At 44.2% G+C, this 25,528-nt stretch overlaps 2 protein-coding genes across 2 annotated transcripts in view; both read left to right on the top strand.

Annotated features, from left to right (window-relative positions):
* LOC311103727 (phosphatidylinositol N-acetylglucosaminyltransferase subunit Q-like) overlaps positions 1 to 13,817 on the top strand; it is a 37,592-nt gene extending 23,775 nt beyond the window's left edge. Inside the window, 4 exon segments of the mRNA XM_084145346.1 lie at positions 8,074 to 8,154; positions 8,987 to 9,101; positions 13,125 to 13,186; positions 13,646 to 13,817. Coding sequence (XP_084001472.1) covers positions 8,074 to 8,154; positions 8,987 to 9,101; positions 13,125 to 13,186; positions 13,646 to 13,798 — 411 coding nt within the window. The 3' untranslated portion in view covers positions 13,799 to 13,817.
* A 5,771-nt stretch (positions 13,818 to 19,588) lies between these two features.
* The window catches only part of LOC311103288 (ras-related protein Rab-40C-like), a 26,534-nt gene continuing 20,594 nt past the window's right edge, over positions 19,589 to 25,528 (top strand). Inside the window, exon 1 of the mRNA XM_084144821.1 lies at positions 19,589 to 19,778. Within this exon, the coding sequence (XP_084000947.1) occupies positions 19,637 to 19,778 (142 nt within the window). The 5' untranslated portion in view covers positions 19,589 to 19,636. The remainder of the gene's footprint in view (positions 19,779 to 25,528) is intronic.

The raw sequence follows: 25,528 nt of genomic DNA, 5'->3' as shown, positions 1-25,528 counted from the left end.
CCTATCACACACACACGTATCACACACACACCTATCACACACACACACGTATCACACACACACACGTATCACACACACACCTATCACACACACACCTATCACACACACACCTATCACACACACACCTATCACACACACACCTATCACACACACACCTATCACACACACACACGTATCACACACACACACCTATCACACACACACGTATCACACACACACCTATCACACACACACCTATCACACACACACACACGTATCACACACACACGTATCACACACACACACCTATCACACACACACCTATCACACACACACACGTATCACACACACACACGTATCACACACACACACCTATCACACACACACCTATCACACACACACCTATCACACACACACACACGTATCACACACACACACCTATCACACACACACCTATCACACACACACACACGTATCACACACACACACCTATCACACACACACCTATCACACACACATACACGTATCACACACACACACCTATCACACACACACCTATCACACACACACACGTATCACACACACACACACGTATCACACACACACACCTATCACACAGACACCTATCACACACACACCTATCACACACACCTATCACACACACACACACGTATCACACACACACACACCTATCACACACACACCTATCACACACACACACACGTATCACACACACACACCTATCACACACACACCTATCACACACACACACGTATCACACACACACACCTATCACACACACACCTATCACACACACACCTATCACACACACCCACACGTATCACACACACACCTATCACACACACACCTATCACACACACACACGTATCACACACACACACGTATCACACACACACCTATCACACACACACCTATCACACACACACACGTATCACACACACACACGTATCACACACACACCTATCACACACACACCTATCACACACACACCTATCACACACACACACGTATCACACACACACACGTATCACACACACACACACCTATCACACACACACCTATCACACACACCTATCACACACACACACGTATCACACACACACCTATCACACACACACGTATCACACACACACCTATCACACACACACCTATCACACACACACACACGTATCACACAAACACCTATCACACACACACCTATCACACACACACACGTATCACACACACACACCTATCACACACACACCTATCACACACACACCTATCACACACACACACGTATCACACACACACACCTATCACACACACACCTATCACACACACACACGTATCACACACACACACGTATCACACACACACCTATCACACACACACCTATCACACACACACCTATCACACACACACACACGTATCACACACACACACCTATCACACACACACCTATCACACACACACGTATCACACACACACACGTATCACACACACACACCTATCACACACACACCTATCACACACACACACGTATCACACACACACCTATCACACACACACCTATCACACACACACCTATCACACACACACACACGTATCACACACACACACCTATCACACACACACCTATCACACACACACACACGTATCACACACACACACCTATCACACACACAGCTATCACACACACACACGTATCACACACACACACGTATCACACACACACCTATCACACACACACACGTATCACACACACACGTATCACACACACACGTATCACACACACACCTATCACACACACACCTATCACACACACACACACCTATCACACACACACGTATCACACACACACACGTATCACACACACACCTATCACACACACACCTATCACACACACACCTATCACACACACACACGTATCACACACACACCTATCACACACACACCTATCACACACACACCTATCACACACACACACACCTATCACACACACACGTATCACACACACACACGTATCACACACACACCTATCACACACACACGTATCACACACACACACCTATCACACACACACCTATCACACACACACACGTATCACACACACACACCTATCACACACACACGTATCACACACACACACGTATCACACACACACACCTATCACACACACACCTATCACACACACACCTATCACACACACCTATCACACACACACACACGTATCACACACACACCTATCACACACACACGTATCACACACACACCTATCACACACACACCTATCACACACACACACACGTATCACACAAACACACGTATCACACACACACCTATCACACACACACGTATCACACACACACACGTATCACACACACACCTATCACACACACACCTATCACACACACACCTATCACACACACACACACGTATCACACACACACACCTATCACACACACACCTATCACACACACACCTATCACACACACACACGTATCACACACACACACGTATCACACACACACCTATCACACACACACCTATCACACACACACACGTATCACACACACACACCTATCACACACACACACACGTATCACACACACACACCTATCACACACACACCTATCACACACACACACGTATCACACACACACACGTATCACACACACACACCTATCACACACACACCTATCACACACACACCTATCACACACACCTATCACACACACACACACGTATCACACACACACCTATCACACACACACGTATCACACACACACCTATCACACACACCTATCACACACACACACACCTATCACACACACACCTATCACACACACACCTATCACACACACACACGTATCACACACACACACCTATCACACACACACCTATCACACACACACCTATCACACACACCTATCACACACACACACACCTATCACACACACACCTATCACACACACACACACGTATCACACACACACCTATCACACACACACGTATCACACACACACACGTATCACACACACACCTATAACACACACACACCTATCACACACACACACGTATCACACACACACACCTATCACACACACACACGTATCACACACACACCTATCACACACACACCTATCACACACACACCTATCACACACACACACGTATCACACACACACACCTATCACACACACACCTATCACACACACACACGTATCACACACACACACCTATCACACACACACGTATCACACACACACCTATCACACACACACGTATCACACACACACACGTATCACACACACACCTATCACACACACACCTATCACACACACACCTATCACACACACACACACGTATCACACAAACACCTATCACACACACACGTATCACACACACACACCTATCACACACACACACGTATCACACACACACACGTATCACACACACACACCTATCACACACACACCTATCACACACACACCTATCACACACACACACCGTATCACACACACACACCTATCACACACACACACCTATCACACACACACACACGTATCACACACACACACCTATCACACACACACCTATCACACACACCTATCACACACACCTATCACACACACACACACGTATCACACACACACACCTATCACACACACACCTATCACACACACATACACGTATCACACACACACACCTATCACACACACACCTATCACACACACACACGTATCACACACACACACGTATCACACACACACACCTATCACACACACACCTATCACACACACACCTATCACACACACCTATCACACACACACACACGTATCACACACACACACCTATCACACACACACCTATCACACACACACACACGTATCACACACACACACCTATCACACACACACCTATCACACACACACACGTATCACACACACACCTATCACACACACCTATCACACACACACACACGTATCACACACACACACCTATCACACACACCTATCACACACACACACACGTATCACACACACACACCTATCACACACACACCGTATCACACACACACACCTATCACACACACACCTATCACACACACACCTATCACACACACCTATCACACACACACACACACGTATCACACACACACACCTATCACACACACACCTATCACACACACATACACGTATCACACACACACACCTATCACACACACACCTATCACACACACACACACGTATCACACACACACACGTATCACACACACACACCTATCACACACACACCTATCACACACACCTATCACACACACACACACGTATCACACACACACACCTATCACACACACACCTATCACACACACACACACGTATCACACACACACACCTATCACACACACACCTATCACACACACACACGTATCACACACACACACGTATCACACACACACACCTATCACACACACACCTATCACACACACACCTATCACACACACCTATCACACACACCTATCACACACACACACGTATCACACACACACACCTATCACACACACACCTATCACACACACACCTATCACACACACACACGTATCACACACACACACCTATCACACACACACCTATCACACACACACACGTATCACACACACACACCTATCACACACACACCTATCACACACACACCTATCACACACACACCTATCACACACACACCTATCACACACACCTATCACACACACACACACGTATCACACACACACCTATCACACACACACGTATCACACACACACCTATCACACACACACCTATCACACACACACACACGTATCACACAAACACCTATCACACACACACGTATCACACACACACACGTATCACACACACACCTATCACACACACACCTATCACACACACACACGTATCACACACACACACGTATCACACACACACCTATCACACACACACCTATCACACACACACACACGTATCACACACACACACCTATCACACACACACCTATCACACACACACACACGTATCACACACACACACGTATCACACACACACACCTATCACACACACACCTATCACACACACACCTATCACACACACACCTATCACACACACACGTATCACACACACACACGTATCACACACACACACCTATCACACACACACACACGTATCACACACACACCTATCACACACACACCTATCACACACACACACGTATCACACACACACCTATCACACACACACCTATCACACACACACACACGTATCACACACACACACCTATCACACACACACACCTATCACACACACACCTATCACACACACACACGTATCACACACACACCTATCACACACACACACCTATCACACACACACACACGTATCACACACACACACCTATCACACACACACCTATCACACACACACACGTATCACACACACACACGTATCACACACACACACACCTATCACACACACACCTATCACACACACACCTATCACACACACACACACGTATCACACACACACACCTATCACACACACACCTATCACACACACACCTATCACACACACACCTATCACACACACACGTATCACACACACACACGTATCACACACACACACCTATCACACACACACCTATCACACACACACACACGTATCACACACACACCTATCACACACACACACCTATCACACACACACACGTATCACACACACACCTATCACACACACACCTATCACACACACACACCTATCACACACACACCTATCACACACACACACACGTATCACACACACACCTATCACACACACACCTATCACACACACACCTATCACACACACACGTATCACACACACACACGTATCACACACACACCTATCACACACACACACCTATCACACACACACACGTATCACACACACACCTATCACACACACACGTATCACACACACACACCTATCACACACACACCTATCACACACACACACACGTATCACACACACACCTATCACACACACACACCTATCACACACACACACACGTATCACAGGTATGGACACACAGATGGACGGACACACACACAAATGTCACAGGTACACACACACACACACACACACACACACCTCACATACCTCTCATGCACACACACACACACACACACACACACACACACACACACACCTATCACACACACACACGTATCACAGGTATGGACACACAGATGGACGGACACACACACAAATGTCACAGGTACACACACACCTCACATACCTCTCATGCACACACACACACACCTCACATACCTCTCATGCACACACACACACACCTCACATACCTCTCATGCACACACACACACACACACACACCTCACATACCTCTCATGCACACACACACACACACACACACACACACACACCTCACATACCTCTCATGCACACACACACACACACACACACACACACACACACACACACACACACACACACACACACACACCTCTCACATCTATGCCAGGTATACTCACACTTGACTCAGTCGTACACTTACATTATCAAATGTACATACTTGAATGTAGGATGGACAGTTTAACCCATGTGTATATTTGTTACAGTGAACTAACATGTGTATATTTGTTACAGTGAACTAACGTGTATATTTGTTACAGTGAACTAACGTGTATATTTGTTACTGTGAACTAACATGTGTATATTTGTTACAGTGAACTAACATGTGTATGTTTGTTACAGTGAACTAACATGTGTATATTTGTTACTGTGAACTAACATGTGTATATTTGTTACTGTGAACTAACATGTATATTTGTTACTGTGAACTAACGTGTATATTTGTTACTGTGAACTAACATGTGTATATTTGTTACAGTGAACTAACATGTGTATGTTTGTTACAGTGAACTAACATGTGTATGTTTGTTACAGTGAAACTAACATGTGTATGTTTGTTACAGTGAAACTAACATGTGTATATTTGTTACAGTGAACTAACATGTGTATATTTGTTACAGTGAACTAACGTGTTTATATTTGTTACAGTTAACTAACATGTGTATGTTTGTTACAGTGAACTAACATGTGTATATTTGTTACAGTGAACTAACTTGTGTATGTTTGTTACAGTGAACTAACATGTGTATGTTTGTTACAGTGAACTAACATGTGTATATTTGTTACTGTGAACTAACATGTGTATATTTGTTACAGTGAACTAACATGTGTATGTTTGTTACAGTGAACTAACATGTGTATATTTGTTACAGTGAACTAACATGTGTATATTTGTTACTGTGAACTAACATGTATATTTGTTACTGTGAACTAACGTGTATATTTGTTACTGTGAACTAACATGTGTATATTTGTTACAGTGAACTAACATGTGTATGTTTGTTACAGTGAACTAACATGTGTATGTTTGTTACAGTGAAACTAACATGTGTATGTTTGTTACAGTGAAACTAACATGTGTATATTTGTTACAGTGAACTAACGTGTATATTTGTTACAGTGAACTAACGTGTTTATATTTGTTACAGTTAACTAACATGTGTATGTTTGTTACAGTGAACTAACATGTGTATATTTGTTACAGTGAACTAACTTGTGTATGTTTGTTACAGTGAACTAACATGTGTATGTTTGTTACAGTGAACTAACATGTGTATATTTGTTACAGTGAACTAACATGTGTATATTTGTTACAGTGAACTATCATGTGTGTATTTGTTACAGTGAACTAACATGTGTATATTGGTTACAGTGAACTAACATGTGTATATTTGTTACAGTGAACTAACATGTGTATATTTGTTACAGTGAACTAACGTGTATATTTGTTACAGTGAACTAACATGTGTATATTTGTTACAGTGAACTAACATGTGTATATTTGTTACAGTGAACTAACATGTGTATATTTGTTACAGTGAACTAACATGTGTATATTTGTTACAGTGAACTAACATTTGTATATTTGTTACAGTGAACTAACATGTGTATATTTGTTACAGTGAACTAACGTGTCTGTATTGTTTTCTAGTTGTTTATCGGGACGTTGCTGTTCACCATCCTGCTGTTCCTCCTGCCAACCACAGCTCTATACTACCTAGTGTTTACCATGGTGAGCACACACACACACACACACACACACACACACACACACACACACACACACACACACACACACACACATTCCTCCTGCCAACCACAGCTCTATACTACCTGGTCTTTACCGTGGTAAGACTCCCTGAGCCAGGCAATTTAATCCCCTACAATTGCTCTCCATCCATGGGCGCTGCCCTGAGGCTGACCCTGGGCCTGTCAACGTGTGCATGTCCATCCATGGGCGCTGCCCTGAGGCTGACCCTGGGCCTTTCAACGTGTGCATGTCCATCCATGGGCACTGCCCTGAGGCTGACCCTGGGCCTGTCAACGTGTGCATGTCCATCCATGGGCACTGCCCTGAGGCTGACCCTGGGCCTGTCAACGTGTGCATGTCCATCCATGGACGCTGCACTGAGGCTGACCCTGGGCCTGTCAACGTGTGTGTGTGTCTGGGGGTGTTGGGAAAGGCACCAGAAACATTCTCCTTCTAACCGATGGACAATGAAATATCTATTATTTGACCCCTACTGTCTGTCTGTCTGTCTGTCTGTCTGTCTGTCTGTCTGTCTGTCTGTCTGTCTGTCTGTCTGTCTGTCTGTCTGTCTGTCTCTGTCTCTGTCTCTGTCTCTGTCTCTGTCTCTGTCTCTGTCTCTGTCTCTGTCTCTGTCTCTGTCTCTGTCTCTCTCTCTGTCTCTCTGTCTCTCTGTCTCTCTGTCTCTCTGTCTCTCTGTCTCTCGCTCCTCTCTCTCGCTCCTCTCTCTCGCTCCTCTCTCTCGCTCCTCTCTCTCGCTCCTCTCTCTCGCTCCTCTCTCTCGCTCCTCTCTCTCTCTCTCTCTCTCTCTCTCTAGCTCCGCCTTGTGGTAGTAATGTTCCAGGGAGTTCTCCACCTCAGTGTTGACTTCATCAACTCCTTCCCTCTGTTTGCCATGGGCCTCCGAGTCTTCAGATCCTACAGACTGGCAGGTGGGTGGGAAGGAGGGATATGTTATCTCCGCCCCATTGCAAAATGTGTAGAATTTGAGAAAACTTGCTTTAAAACCGCAACATTTTCTCTACGCCCCATGGCAAAATGTGTACAATTGTAGGAAATGTACGTTAAAACTTAGTGGAACTGACAGCGTTTTAACTACTTTGCAGATATGAAACAAACAGACAATCATAATATCAGTCAGAAATATCAAATTCCCAGTTTATGCTACAAAACCAACTTTATAAAAGGTTTTAAAAATGTACTGTACTGTGGTTGTCTGTTCTGTTCTGTGGTTGTCTGTACTGTGGTTGTCTGTACTGTGGTTGCCTGTTCTGTTCTGTGGTTGTCTGTTCTGTTCTGTGGTTGTCTGTTCTGTGGTTGTCTGTTCTGTGGTTGTCTGTTCTGTGGTTGTCTGTTCTGTGGTTGTCTGTACTGTTGTTGTCTGCACTGTGGTTGTCTGTTATGTTCTGTGGTTGTCTATTATCTACTGTTGTCTGTACTGTGGTTGTCTGTTCTGTTCTGTGGTTGTCTGTACTTTTGTTGTCTGTTCTGTGGTTGTCTGTACTGTGGTTGTCTGTTCTGTGGTTGTCTGTACTGTGGTTGTCTGTTCTGTGGTTGTCTGTACTGTGGTTGTCTGTTCTGTGGTTGTCTGTACTGTTGTTGTCTGCACTGTGGTTGTCTGTTATGTTCTGTGGTTGTCTATTCTCTACTGTTGTCTGTACTGTGGTTGTCTGTTCTGTTCTGTGGTTGTCTGTACTGTGGTTGTCTGTTCTGTGGTTGTCTGTACTGTGGTTGTCTGTTCTGTGGTTGTCTGTACTGTGGTTGTCTGTTCTGTGGTTGTCTGTACTGTTGTTGTCTGCACTGTGGTTGTCTGTTATGTTCTGTGGTTGTCTATTCTCTACTGTTGTCTGTACTGTGGTTGTCTGTTCTGTTCTGTGGTTGTCTGTACTTTTGTTGTCTGTTCTGTGGTTGTCTGTACTGTGGTTGTCTGTTCTGTGGTTGTCTGTACTGTGGTTGTCTGTTCTGTGGTTGTCTGTACTGTGGTTGTCTGTTCTGTGGTTGTCTGTACTGTTGTTGTCTGCACTGTGGTTGTCTGTTCTGTCCTGTTGTTGTCTGTTCTGTGGTTGTCTGTACTGTGGTTGTCTGTTCTGTTCTGTGGTTGTCTGTTCTGTACTGTTGTTGTCTGTTCTGTGGTTGTCCTGTGGTTGTCTGTACTGTTGTTGTCTGTACTGTGGTGGTCTGTTCTGTGGTTGTCTGTACTGTGGTTGTCTGTTCTGTTCTGTACTGTGGTTGTCTGTACTGTGGTTGTCTGTCCTGTGGTTGTCTGTACTGTGGTTGCCTGTTCTGTTCTGTGGTTGTCTGTTTTGTGGTTGTCTGTACTGTGGTTGTCTGTTTTGTTCTGTGGTTGTCTATTCTGTTTTGTTCTGTGGTTGTCTGTTCTGTGGTTGTCTGTTTTGTGGTTGTCCAGTGGTTGTCTGTTCTGTGGTTGTCTGTACTGTGGTTGTCTGTTCTGTTCTGTGGTTGTCTGTTCTGTTCTGTGGTTGTCTGTTCTGTACTGTTGTTGGCTGTTCTGTGGTTGTCCTGTGGTTGTCTGTACTGTGGTTGTCTGTACTGTGGTTGTCTGTACTGTGGTTGTCTGTTCTGTTCTGTGGTTGTCTGTTCTGTACTGTTGTTGTCTGTTCTGTGGTTGTCTGGTCTGTATTGTTGTTGTCTGTACTGTTATTGTCTGTACTGTTGTTGTCTTTTCTGTGGTTGTCTATAATGGGGTTGTCTGTACTGTGGTTGTCTGTTCTGTTCTGTGGTTGTCTGTTCTGTGGTTGTCTGTTCTGTTCTGTAGTTGTCTGTCCTGTGGTTGTCTGTACTGTGGTTGTCTGTTCTGTTCTGTGGTTGTCTGTTCTGTACTGTGGTTGTCTTTTATGTGGTTGTCTGTTCTGTGGTTGTCTGTTCTGTGGTTGTCTGTTCTGTTCTGTGGTTGTCTGTTCTGTGGTTGTCTGTTCTGTTCTGTGGTTGTCTGTTCTGTACTGTGGTTGTCTGTACTGTGGTTGTCTGTCCTGTGGTTGGCTGTTCTGTTCTGTGGTTGTCTGTTCTGTGGTTGTCTGTTCTGTGGTTGTCTGTTCTGTGGTTGTCTGTTCTGTGGTTGTCTGTTCTGTACTGTGGTTGTCTGTTCTGTGATTGTCTGTTCTGTACTGTGGTTGTCTGTTCTGTGGTTGTCTGGTCTGTGGTTGTCTGTACTGTGGTTGTCTATTCTGTGGTTGTCTGTACTGTGGTTGTTTGTACTGTGGTTGTCTGTTCTGTGGTTGTCTGTCCTGTGGTTGTCTGTACTGTGGTTGTCTGTTCTGTGGTTGTCTGTACTGTGGTTGTCTGTACTGTGGTTGTCTGTTCTGTGGTTGTCAGTTCTGTGGTTGTCTGTTCTGTGGTTGTCTGTTCTGTGGTTGTCTGTTCTGTTCTGTGGTTGTCTGTTCTGTTCTGTAGTTGTCTGTTCTGTGGTTGTCTGTTCTGTTCTGTGGTTGTCTGTTCTGTGGTTGTCTGTTCTGTTCTGTGGTTGTCTGTTCTGTTCTGTGGTTGTCTGTTCTGTTCTGTGGTTGTCTGTTCTGTGGTTGTCTGTTCTGTTCTGTAGTTGTCTGTTCTGTGGTTGTCTGTTCTGTTCTGTGGTTGTCTGTTCTGTGGTTGTCTGTTCTGTTCTGTAGTTGTCTGTTCTGTGGTTGTCTGTTCTGTTCTGTGGTTGTCTGTACTGTGGTTGTCTGTACTGTGGTTGTCTGTTCTGTGGTTGTCTGTTCTGTGGTTGTCTGTTCTGTGGTTGTCTGTTCTGTTCTGTAGTTGTCTGTTCTGTGGTTGTCTGTACTGTGGTTGTCTGTTCTGTGGTTGTCTGTTCTGTACTGTGGTTGTCTGTTCTGTGGTTGTCTGTTCTGTTCTGTGGTTGTCTGTTCTGTGGTTGTCTGTTCTGTTCTGTGGTTGTCTGTTCTGTGGTTGTCTGTTCTGTGGTTGTCTGTTCTGTGGTTGTCTGTACTGTGGTTGTCTGTTCTGTGGTTGTCTGTTCTGTGGTTGTCTGTTCTGTTCTGTGGTTGTCTGTTCTGTTCTGTGGTTGTCTGTTCTGTTCTGTAGTTGTATGTTCTGTTCTGTGGTTGTCTGTACTGTGGTTGTCTGTTCTGTGGTTGTCTGTTCTGTTCTGTGGTTGTCTGTTCTGTACTGTGGTTGTATGTTCTGTGGTTGTTCTGTAGTTGTCTGTTCTGTTCTGTGGTTGTCTGTACTGTGGTTGTCTGTTCTGTGGTTGTCTGTGCTGTGGTTGTCTGTTCTGTGGTTGTCTGTTCTGTGGTTGTCTGTTCTGTTCTGTGGTTGTCTGTTCTGTTCTGTGGTTGTCTGTTCTGTGGTTGTCTGTTCTGTACTGTGGTTGTCTGTTCTGTGGTTGTCTGTACTGTGGTTGTCTGTTCTGTGGTTGTCTGTTCTGTAGTTGTCTGTTCTGTTCTGTGGTTGTCTGTACTGTGGTTGTCTGTTCTGTGGTTGTCTGTTCTGTGGTTGTCTGTTCTGTGGTTGTCTGTTCTGTTCTGTGGTTGTCTGTTCTGTTCTGTGGTTGTCTGTACTGTGGTTGTCTGTTCTGTGGTTGTCTGTTCTGTGGTTGTCTGTTCTGTGGTTGTCTGTTCTGTTCTGTGGTTGTCTGTTCTGTTCTGTGGTTGTTTGTTCTGTGGTTGTCTGTTCTGTGGTTGTCTGTTCTGTTCTGTGGTTGTCTGTACTGTGGTTGTCTGTTCTGTGGTTGTCTGTTCTGTACTGTGGTTGTCTGTTCTGTGGTTGTCTGTTCTGTGGTTGTCTGTTCTGTGGTTGTCTGTTCTGTGGTTGTTTGTTCTGTGGTTGTCTGTTCTGTGGTTGTCTGTTCTGTTCTGTAGTTTCTTTATTCCTTTATTTAACCAGGTTAGTCTCGTTGAGAGAGAACTCTGTATTTTTAAGAGAGACCTGGTGTAATGAGGAGGAGGTGCTGATCTGTGTTGTTCTGTGTCTGACTGAAATGTGTGTGTTCTCTACAGAGGGGGTGAAGTTCAGAGTGCTCTGTGAGGAACCAGGAACACCTCTACACCTCATGATGGATGTAAGACTCTCTCTCTCTCTCTCTCTCTCTCTCTGTCTCTCTCTCTCTCTCTCTCTCTCTCTCTCTCTTCATCTCTCTCTTTCCTCTCCTCCTTTTCTCTCTGTCGTTCCTCCACTTTTAGTTTTGTTTAATTAATCATTTAAAACTAGGTACACACAAAATGATGCACTTTATTAAGAATCATTGAAGATAAACACAAAAGACCTACGACTAATTTCCATTGTGGTCCTCTTTCATGATGGCGTTTGGCAGATGTGGCAGGACAAAAAAACTGAAGCTAAAATGGCAGTCAGTTTGCTTATTTAGTCCTATAAAACCACAACAACATAGACAAACCATACACACACGTGTCATTCACAGTTTTTCTCCTAGATAGACCTAGATGGTCCTTATCACACACTCTCACTATATACATGTTTATGTCTCATCCCCCCCCCCCCCCCACGCTCCCTCTCTCAGATTAACCCTCTGAAGGTGAGCAGTGTGATCCAGACCTACAGGACCACCACCTACAGCTGTTACCCTAAGGACTCCTGGCTGGCCCTCTGCAAGAAGCTGTTCCTGGGAGAACTCATCTACCCCTGGAGACATAAGACTACCAAGATAGACTAGGACCAGGGGAGAGAGATGGGCAGAGAGATGGGGGGGGGGGGGGAGAGATTGTGGGGAGAGATGGGGGAGAGAGATGGGGGGTGGGGAGATTGTGGGGGAGAGAGAGATGGGGCAAAGAGATGGGGGGGGGGGGGGGGGGGGGTTGTGGGGAGAGATGGGGTTGGGGAGATTGTGGGGAGAGATGGGGCAGAGAGATGGGGGGAGATTTTGGGGAGAGATGGGGGAGAGAGATTGGGGTGGGGAGATTGTGGGGAGAGAGAGATGGGGGAGAGAGGTGGGGAGAGATGGGGGAGAGAGAGAGATTGTGGGAGAGAGATGGGGGAGAAAGAGATGGGGGAGAGAGAGCGATGGGGGAGAGAGACAGGGGAGAGAAGCTGTTTCTGGGAGAACTCATCTACCCCTGGAAACACCACCAAGATCAGGGGAGAGAGGAGGGACAGAGAATTGAGAGATGGTGGGGAGGATGTTAGTGTGACAATGTTGGAGCTCCTGATGAGAGCTTGTGAAGGAGGTGTGCGTCTCCTTTTAAATCAGGTATTTAGGGCTGCTGGCACCCTATTCCCTATATAGTGCACTACTTTTGACCAGAGGTCTATGGGTCCTGGTCAAAAGTAGTGCACTATGTAGGGAATAGGGTGCCATTTGGGACGCTCACTAAAGCATTGACTGCACTAATTACTCCTAGTCTTATCTAACTAGATGTATTTTATATTATAAGATTAAAATGAAACAGTCACATGTTAGGATAAATTGATTGTTTATACATTCCGACTAATGTGTAGTGAGATTGTGATTATTAGAGCATTTGTCAATTAATTAATTTTTATTGAAAACATTCAGTATTTATTCTTAGTTTAGTATTCTAGATACTTTTTTACTCTGGTAATGTGCCATTTTCCCCTAAAAACCTGCTAACCCCAAACCTACAGTACAGTGTGTAACGGCCAGAGAAGTACTAGAGTATAGAAGTGCTGTATTTATTTAACCTTATTTAGCACTATTGTTTGAAAGATTCTGCTAACTTTCCCCAAATTCCCAGGTTTTCCCAGAAATCCTGGTTGGAATATTGCCGGAATCTGGAGGGAATAAGCAAGAATTCAGGCAATCCTCCAACCGGAATTTTGCAACCTTATTGAGATCCTTTTTTTCTTACAATAATAACCTGGTATTATCCTGGTTTATCTTCTTATAACGTAGATTTTTTCCTTTAATTTCCTAAACAGATATTTGTGTCATAATGGAATAAATAAGAATACAATTCATTCTCAATCAGGGCCATAGTTTGTAATATTGTGATGTTTGATTGTGTTGCGTTGACTACTACTCACGTCGTTGAATGTACAATGTACCTAAATGTCCTGGGATGCGTCTCAAATGGAACGCTATTCCCTAAATAGTGCACTACTTTTCACTAGGGCCATATGGGACGCAACCCCGATGTCCCTTTCATAATAATAAAGTCCCAGTTTATTTGAATGTGGTTTGAAAAGGAGTAGCCTCATTGTTTTCAAGTTTATTGGACAGAGACAGTATGGAGGAGAGATGGTGGTACAGCATTGGTATACATGTCTGCTCTGAAGGTAGCAGCAGTAAACGCTATGGATTGGACACACGCACAACACTACACACACAACACACACCTCCTTCTATTCCTTTGGGATCCCTCTTAGTCAAGTATGATTTCCCTCCGCAGTTCCTGGAGGGTGCCAGTCAGTGTCTGTTGCACACCAGAGAGAATGCAAAGCTGTCATCAAGGCAAAGGGTGGCTACTTTGAAGAATCTAAAATTATAAAATATATTTTGATTTGTTTAACACATTTTTGGTTACTACATGATTCCATATGTGTTATTTCATAGTTTTGATGTCTTCACTATTATTCTACAATGTAAAAAATAGTAAAAATAAAGAAAAACCCTGGAATGAGTAGGTGTGTTCAAACTTTTGACTGGTACTGTATATTGCTAAATGACTAAAATGTAAATGTATATACAGTCCTCTGGTCCTCTGTAGCTCAATTGGTAGAGCATGGCGCTTGTAACGCCAGGGTAGTGGGTTCGATCCCCGGGACCATCCATACGTAAAAATGTATGCACACATGACTGTAAGTCGCTTTGGATAAAAGCGTCTGCTAAATGGCATATTTTTAATTATATATATGTGTGTGTGTGTGTATATATATAAATATATATATATATCATTTTTATTAACAACAAATCTAACACAATATAAAGACATATCTTATAAAACAGTATACCAAATAAAACAGACAACTTTATACACGGGTATCCACATTTAAACAGAGATACATACAGTAATGCTTCACAGGCCTTTAGGGTTCACTTTGCTTTACCGGTTTTCAGACTATGCAGCATTTTCAAATAAAAAAACATTAACAAAATGAAGAATCTTGGCTTTTCTTTTGCCCGCTTGCGTTTCTGTATATAATATTTACCAGAGATACATTGTGAACACTTTGTTCTGATCTAAATCTTTACCATCAAACAAAAGTAAAACATCTTTACCATACGTAAAAATGTATGCACGCATGACTGTAAGTCGCTTTGGATAAAAGCGTCTGCTAAATGGCATATTATTATTATTATTACCATGAAGACGAACCCTAGCACCAGTTGATCTAAAAATGAAATGTTTTAGATTCACCTAAAAGATCTTAGTGCAAATGCATTCAAATAATAAATTACTTGTAGTTTAATTTTCAATTTGACAAAAAACACACTTTTCATGATATAAATTTTGAATCTTGACAGTAGTGGAGAGCGGAGTAAGTTGAGCCAAAGGGGTAAGTGGTGCCACCCTTGTTTCTAGGAAACCATAAACACAATTAATAATTTTACCATTGAGGTCATCATTTCAGTCTGTAAACGAAGAAACCATAGGAAAAAAATAGTAAGCAAGTTAGGTCCAAAAAACGGATTTTCACCAACTCAAATGAATTTGTGTTAGAGGTTTCATGATCTAAACCAAAGAAGATAATTTTAAGATTTCTCTATACATCAGTTGGTGGTCTCTATGACTGCTTTTACACAGGCAGCCCAATTCTGATATTATTTTCTCTAATTGGTCTTTTGACCAATCAGATCAGCTCTGAAAAAGATCTGATGTGAAAAGATCTGATGTGATTGATCAAAAAACCAATTAGTGGGGGGAAAAAAACGAATTGGGCTGCCTGTGTAAACGCAGCCTACAAGCTTCAATATGAGGTCCTAAACCTAGCGGCGCTACAGAAGCCTATATCGGTCCGCTAATACATGACTAGTAAAGGCCCAGGGCAGTACTTTTGTGAATAAATTTGTTTTAAAAAAAGTAAACAAATATATATATTATTATTATTTTCGATTCAGATTTTTCAGGGGATGCTGCAGCACCCTCAGCACCCTACTTCCCTCGGCTATGTGTGTGTGATTCATTTAAATGTATGGTGTTTATCCTTGGGAGAGGAGAGAGATAAGGAGTCCTGATTTTCTAGCTGCTTTGACACACATTCACACCCTCTACCAACTGACAGTATCCCACACAAACGTATTGTATTTAAGGTTACTGTCATGGAATTTGTTTCAGCATTTGACGTTACTAGTATTATTATATTTTCCCATTGTTTTTATTAAATTTTTGTCTGAGCCAGTGCTTTAATCCATTCTATTATCTGAGTATCATTGAGGGGATTCGATTAATCTGTCCGGGGCGCCCGGGTAGGCGTGTTTTGCACCGGGTTGGCTGCCTCCCAGGCGTGAGCCAGGTACCCCGTTCAAATCCCACGGCGAAGCCTGCACAAAACAAGAGTGACATAATTAAACTCGTGGAGTAATGTGTAGAATTCTGTGTTTTAACATTCAAAAGTGATTGCTTTTGATAAAAACGCTGCATCTGCCTTCCCAATGAAAACTAGTTTGAAAATTCAAGCATATATTTAATGGAAAAGAGATGTTTCTGGACGATTCACCATGCTGCCTTGTTGACAACACGACGGATCAACGCAGATTACTGTTCGATTTGAGAAGGACTCTCCTTCACCGTTTTTGCCCGTTCACGTCACGGGTCATAGTCCGGTGCCCCGCGGATCAGCTAGTCGAATCCGCCCATTATATCAGTCACTTCAACACTCTCCTGGATGTGTTTTTGACAGATTTTATGATTGATTTTTCTGGTAGCCAATCGCATAATTCTGTACGTATGTGTATCCAATCAGAGGCTGGTAAGGGCGGAGCGGGAACCTCGAGCGCCAGACAGTGCAGTGCCTATCTGTCAACTACAGTGTGTTATCGCGAATATGATTGAGCGTGGAGGAAAAGATTTATGAATACACGAACTGAGATTATCAATGGCTTTACTGCGGACTTGGACCTGATATCTCAAATTGTGCTTTGGACCCACGAGAGAATACGGCAAGCTGCATGTTCTGGATAGAACCAAGGCAAGGAAACGATCGGGAAGTTACGGATCTTTGTTGTCCGGACAAGAGAGAGGGGCCCGATTTCAGAGCAGCCAGTCTCGGGTGAAGTTAGCTAGCTATCGCTACCAAGCAAGCAAGCCAGGTAGCTAGCTAGCCAGCCAGCATCGTAAACCAGTTAGGAAGAGGATAGTTCAGTTCTCTACAGGTTACGAGATTATTCGTACAATTATTACCTTTATGAATGAGAGCTCTGGGAAACTGATACATATGGCATGTTATTTAATTCGGATGTTGACCTCTGTCGTTTTGACTTGACACTTGTCAACTAGCCACGAATAGCTAGCTAACTAGCATTACCTGCTTGCCAGCTAGCTAGCGCCTTCTGTCTTGCCAGCAACGCAAAGCTGTTGTTGTTCACGAGCTAACAGTAGCTAGCTACCATTCCGCCTAGCTGCCTATTTACCCTTTAATTACTATAACAGGGGTTGCTAACTAGCTAGCTAGCTTCAAAAAACGGGTTATAAACATTTTGTTTTGGGGGCTCAACATTGGCTGTAACGTTATAGATGTTCTTGATAACACCCACTTTCTTTGTTGCGATAGCTAGCCCCTAGTGGCATTGCTCACTAGATAACGTTATGCGAACAATAAGGACCCGGACACAGCTAGCCTGTTAACTAGCTAGGAAACTAGCTACATTCTTAAAATATACAGTTTAGCTAACGTTACGTCCACAAAACAAATATGTTGTTTTCTTCTAAGGAGAGGTTATTGCCAGATAGCTCGCAAGGTTCGTCTACTAACCGTCTGTTGATGAAGCAACAGCATTGTATTTTAAAATGTAACTGATGTTTTAAACTGTGACAGGTGTTCTGATTGAAGCGCTAGCACAGTCCGAGTAGTCGGTGGTTAAATCCAGTTATAAACGGTATTGAGGTTGGCAGTTGGAAAGAGGACTTCTGCTCACAGCTTGCTTTCAGCAGGGACGTTATTTGCACCACCACCGGTACCCAGCCTAATTCCTGTCCAAGGGATGTTTTGGTTTTGAGCTGCACGCCCTACTCCAACTCCTGCCAGCTCTCTAACTTGAAGGGACTTTTTATTCATTGTCCTATCATTTTTTATGTCCTCAACTATTGCTGCATCATTCAGACTTGCCAAGCTACAAAGGTTGTCAGGTGTGTTAACCAGTACCCTGGACCAGTATCTCAACCCCACCTCGACACACAACACTGGGCTGGCCGTAGGGCTAATCAAGGATTCTGAACTGGAGGACCACATACACTCTTGACTCTTCTAACTTCTCTGCTGGAATAGACTATATTTCTCTCCAGCCCCTATCCCCCCTCCTCACCCCCCCCCCCCTTCCTCCGTCCTCTCCCCCTCCTCCCCCAGTGTGTGAGGGTACAGATGTGAGGAAGGTAGGATGGGTACCCAGGGCAGCCCGGTGAAGAGTTACGACTACCTGTTGAAGTTCCTCCTGGTCGGGGACAGTGATGTGGGGAAAGGGGAGATACTAGACAGCCTACAGGACGGATCTGCAGAGTCCCCATACGCTTACAGCAGCGGTGAGTCACTAGCTCTGACTTTGCTGATAGCTACTTTATTGAGGAACAATGTACTTACTGTGATATGTGGTTGTCCCAACTAGCTATCTTAAGATGAATACACTATTGTAAGTCACTCTGGATAAGATCGTCTGCTAAATGACTAACATGTAAATGTGCTACAAACACACACACACACACACACACACACACACACGGAAACACATGCACGGACACATAACACAAATATACACAACACAGGGACACCCACAGCTGCACACACAGGGACACCCACAGCTACACACAAAGGGACACACACAGCTATACACAAAGGGACACACACATATACACACATTGAAACAACTCGTCCATGTTTACTGACTTACTGTAGTGTATGTATATTGTCTCGCACACCATCTACACACACACACCATCTACACACACACACACACCATCTACACACACACCATTTACACACACACCATTTACACACACACCATTTACACACATACACCATTTACACACATACACCATTTACACACATACACCATCTACACACATACCATCTACACACATACACACATTCACCATCTACACACGCACATACACCATCTACACACATACACACACACCATTTACACACAGACACACCATTTACACACAGACACACCATCTGAACACAGACACCATCTGAACACAGACACCATCTGAACACAGACACACATACAAGTCCGCTATGTGTGGTAAGTTAATATTATTTTACGTTCCTGTAAAAACGTCTGTACGATGCAGACACATTCCTATAGGTTCACTTTATAATATAGCTAGACTTCTCCCAAACTGGCTCACTAACTAATGCATGAGCTACTGCAGCAGTGTGGGCCAGTAATCCAAAGGTCGCTGGTACGAATACCCGAGCCGACAAGGAGAACAATCTTGTCTGTGCCCTTGAGAAAGGCACTTAACCCTAATTTGCTCCAGGGGCGAAGTACTACTATTGCTGACCCTGTAAAACAACACATTTCAGTGCACCTATCCAGTGTATGTAGCAAAAAAACACATAAGAAAAGCTTTTCAAACCATGGTTTTAATGACTTCACAGTCCTACAACAAGCCCTGTATTATGGAGTCCACACACCCTGAAGGTCCCCTGGGAGTGTGGATACACAGCCACCATGACTTTAGCCTGAGGAACAACGACAGAGGCCTTATATTCCGGTTTGTCAGGGTGTGTGTGTTGAGTCAGAGACGCCCCTTGGAATCATAGTGTCCATGCCAGTTCACGTGAGTGTTTTTTAGCTGTGTACGTTGTCTATGTTAAGTCATTTGAAAGGGGGTGTGTTCCTTTGTTTGTTTTTCTTCAATACAATTCAAAACAATAACAGTGTGGCTGGGAATCCCCAGCCATTGTCGTTCAGAGCTAGGGGTGTATACAGGCTAGCTGTTGTGTGACTCTGTCTGAGTCCTGGAGGTTCTCAGTGGAGAGGGGAGGTTGTGACAGATTCGTGCCCGATGGGGTGAGCTCTCCTTGGGCATGAGGAGATGGGACGGCTGCCTGTCTGGGTGTTCTGGTGCTGCTGGATGTGACCGCTTACTGCTGCTGATAGATTGTGGGGGGGAGAGAAAGACAGAGGGATAGAGCAGGACTGCTGGTCAGTGGCTTCAAAAGAGCTGCTTCACACACTCCCAGCTCCATCAGAGAAATCCCCCAGAGAGATAGAGGGGGAGGAGAGGTAGAAGAAGATAGAGAGAATAACTAATGTATTAACAACACTCAGTCACTGAGTGAGTGAGAGAGAGAGAGAGAGGAGGAAGAGGGGATAGTAGGAGAGAGAGAGGAGGAGAGAGTGAAGAGGAGGAGATGGGAGGAGAGAGAGAAGAGGAGGAGATGGGAGGAGAGAGAGAGAGGAGGAGGAGATGGGAGGAGAGAGAGAAGAGGAGGAGATGGGAAGAGGAGGAGATGGGAGGAGGTGAGAGAAGAGGAGGAGATGGGAGGAGAGAGAGAAGAGGAGGAGATGGGAGGAGAGAGAGAAGAGGAGAAGAGGAGGAGATGGGAGGAGAGAGAGAAGAGGAGGAGATGGGAGGAGGAGAGGGAAGAGGAGGAGATGGGAGGAGGTGAGAGAAGAGGAGGAGATGGGAGGAGGAGAGGGGGGAGGAGAGAGAGAAGGGGAGGAGATGGGAGGAGAGAGAGAAGAGGAGGAGATGGGAGGAGAGAGAGAGAAGAGGAGGAGATGGGAGGAGAGAGAGAGAAGGAGGAGATGGGAGGAGAGAGAGAAGAGGAGGAGATGAGAAGAGGAGGAGATGGGAAGAGGAGGAGATGGGAGGAGGTGAGCGAAGAGGAGGAGATGGGAGGAGAGAGAGAAGAGGAGGAGATGGGAGGAGAGAGAGAAGAGAAGGAGAGAAAGAAGAGGAGGAGATGAGAGAAGAGGAGGAGATGGGAGGAGAGAGAGAAGAGGAGGAGATGGGAGGAGGAGAGGGAAGAGGAGGAGAGGGAAGAGGAGGAGAGAGAAGAGGAGGAGATGGGAGGAGGTGAGAGAAGAGGAGGAGATGGGAGGAGGAGAGGGAAGAGGAGGAGAGAGAAGAGGAGGAGATGGGAGGAGAGTAGGAGATGGGAGGAGGAGGAGAGAGAAGAAGGAGATGAGAGGAGAGAGAGGAGAGGAGGAGATGGGAGGAGGAGGAGGAGAGAGAAGAAGGAGATGGGAGGAGGTGAGAGAAGAGGAGGAGGTGAGAGAAGAGGAGGAGGTGAGAGAAGAGGAGGAGAGAGAGGAGAGGAGAGAGAGAAGAGGAGGAGATGGGAGGAGGAGGAGATGGGAGGAGGAGAGAAGAGGAGGAGATGGGAGGAGAGAGAAGAGGAGGAGATGGGAGGAGGAGGAGAGAGAAGAGGAGGAGATGGGAGGAGAGAGAGAAGATGAGGAGATGGGAGGAGAGCGAGGGGATAGTAGGAGAGAGAGGAGTAGGGAGATGGGAGGAGGTGATGGGAGGAGAGAGAGAAGATGAGGAGGAGCGAGAGAAGAGGAGGATATTGAGGAAGAGATGGAGGAGAGAGAAGAGGAGGAGGAGATGGAAGGAGAGAGAAGAGGAGGAGAGAGAGATTAGAAGAGGAGAGGGAGATGAGGAGAGAGAAGATAGTACATGAAGACAGCGTATCTAATGCTTTGATAACAGGGTCACTCCTCATATGCTAATAAAGCTGTGTTGAGTCTGTTAGGAGAGAGGGAGGGAGAAAGCGAGAGAGAGTGAAAGCATTGCATCCATATATTCAGACATAATTAGTTGTCAAGTTATGGTGATTCTGATTCTGATCCGCATCTATGCTGCAGGGGTAAGCTTTCAGAAATCAGCTTTTTCAAAATGCGGACAGTAAAAAATTGCAGTTTTAAACTATTTCACCTGCGTTTTATATTGAAAGTCAAAAGTTTTTTTTTTTCTTAACTAGAGTGATCAGGGCCTTGCAACTATAGATTTTCTTCACATAAAATACATTAGTGCAGGGGTTCCCCAACTGTTTCACTCGGGGCCCCCCTTCCAGCATTGGGGAACATCCTGCGCCACTTCTATATTTCTATGGGCACAAGCACTGTTCATGACACACACTGTTCACTAAGGCTGAACGATTTTGGAAAATAATCTAATTGCGATTTTTTGCCCCCAATATTGCGATTGCGATTTAATATGCGATTTAATTTATTTATCCTTTTTCCCCTACAAAACATAATGAATGATTTAAATATGACCAACACAATAGTATATACATTTTGTGTGAAACGTTCTTTCCCATAGGCTGGGTCTATTTGTTAGAATTAAATTCAAACATGTATGACTTGAAATAAATGACATTTTTATTGAACTGCTCATTACAGAAACATCTGTGGCTTTGCCACTGTGCATTTAAATAATTTAAACAAAGGCATGAACTTTGTAAACACTGTGTGCAAAAGGTACAGTCTTAAGAAAAAAATAATTTTAAATTGTATGTATCTTACTGCTCCCAAGTCAGTAACATTTCACACAACTGAAACAAGGAATTTGCTTTGAAAATATTTTGTAAAATCAAAGTAAATAAAGTTATAAATAAAAAATGAGAAATGCACTTTTAATTTAGACAAACTATTTTTTATAAACGATTTGAATATTATAATATAAAATAGATGAGCCTCACTTATCTCAAGTACACAACAATAACACACCACACAGACTAAAGTTCACTACGAGTATGGCACTGCCAGCCATACTTATCCAACAGTTCTGTTCTCAGTGGCTCACAGGTTTTTTGCTAAGAAAACCAGAATATTGACTTTTTCTGGCTTCAAGGATGAGCGAGTGCAAGTCACAATATTCCCTCCTGTGCTAAAAAGACGCTCTGAGGGAGCGCTTGTAGCAGGTACACAAAGATACTTGCGTGCCATGGTGCACAACTGTGGGTAGCTGATCTTGTGCACCCTCCACCAAGCCAATGGATCATCTTCTCCATCAATGGTAGGAGTCATCAGGTAATTGTTTATCTCTGCCTCTGCGACTGAGAGGCATCATATCTTTGGCTATGAACTCGGTTATTGTCCGAGTGATTTCTCCGTGCCGTTTTGAATTACGTTCATACGGAGTGACACTTTCGAACATTTCTGTCAGTGATCCCTGTCTTGAGGTATTTGGCTTGTCTCGCGCACTGATGCTCGGCATTTTGGTCATACAACTGTCATGCATTGATTTGTGGTATTTTTTTAAGTGCTGAAACAGGTTTGTAGTGTTACCCCGTGAAGTAGCAATCGGAGCACGGCATGCTCTGCACAACACCTGACGCTGCTCAGCATCTTCTTTTTTAAAACCAAAATAGTTCCACACCACCGACGTGCTGTTCCTCTTCGATATTAAAGTATCAGCTGTGTCAGTTTCTGACTGTTCCGTCGAGCAAGAGGCCATTGCGCTGGACAGCATGAAAAGTCGCGTCACGTGACCACCTCAAATCGCGCACGTTGCGATTAGAAAATCGCGTTCAGTCAAATCGCGATATTATCGCGAATGCAATTAATCGTTCAGCCCTACTGTTCACACCCCTCTTGTTGGTGGAGACAATTTTACATTTTTAAAGCTTATTTTCTGCAATTCTACACTTTGTCATGGGGTGCAAAGAAAATGTTGCCGTTTTAAAGGTGATTTTCTTGCAATTCTATACATTTGCATTCTACTATTACAACTTTCAGGAGTAAGTTTTAAAGCTGGACTGAGTTCCTTTAAAATTAAAATAATATGATTTTCTTTTTTGGGGGGGGCCCCGCGAGCCCCCTTCCAACCCCTCGTACCCCCCCCCCCCCCCCATCCAGGGCGCGCACCCCACAGTTTGGGAACCACTGCAACACATTCAGCAGAAATCAGATGACTACAGAAGTGCAACGATAGTTGGCTAGCAGCCACACAAGTAAATTGGCTTACAATAAAAGAGAGAGGTATTTTTTGCAAAGACGATGCATGGCCATCAGATTTCTTATGTTTACCATAAAAAGAATGTTGCCAGCTACATTTCCAAATGTTTTTCTTGATGTTAATCTTAATCATTTTTACTTGCCAAAACTACTAGAGAAAAGTAAACCTCAGTCAAAGTGCCGCCTGCTGATCAAATGCCAGTTTGTGAATGCAGTCATTTGATTGGTCAAGACGAGAGCAAAGATTTATCATCCAAGTGGAGAAGTGCAACTGAAGCACAAATTGTGTCCTTTTACATTCTTAAGCCACACACACACACACACATATACACACACACACACACACACACACAC

The sequence above is a fragment of the Coregonus lavaretus genome, assembly GCF_964263955.1.
Source record: "Coregonus lavaretus genome assembly, chromosome: 28".
In the NCBI taxonomy this organism is placed as follows: Eukaryota; Metazoa; Chordata; class Actinopteri; order Salmoniformes; family Salmonidae; genus Coregonus; species Coregonus lavaretus.
The sequence above is the reverse complement of the archived record's forward strand: the minus strand, read 5'-3'. Positions and strand labels throughout refer to the sequence as shown.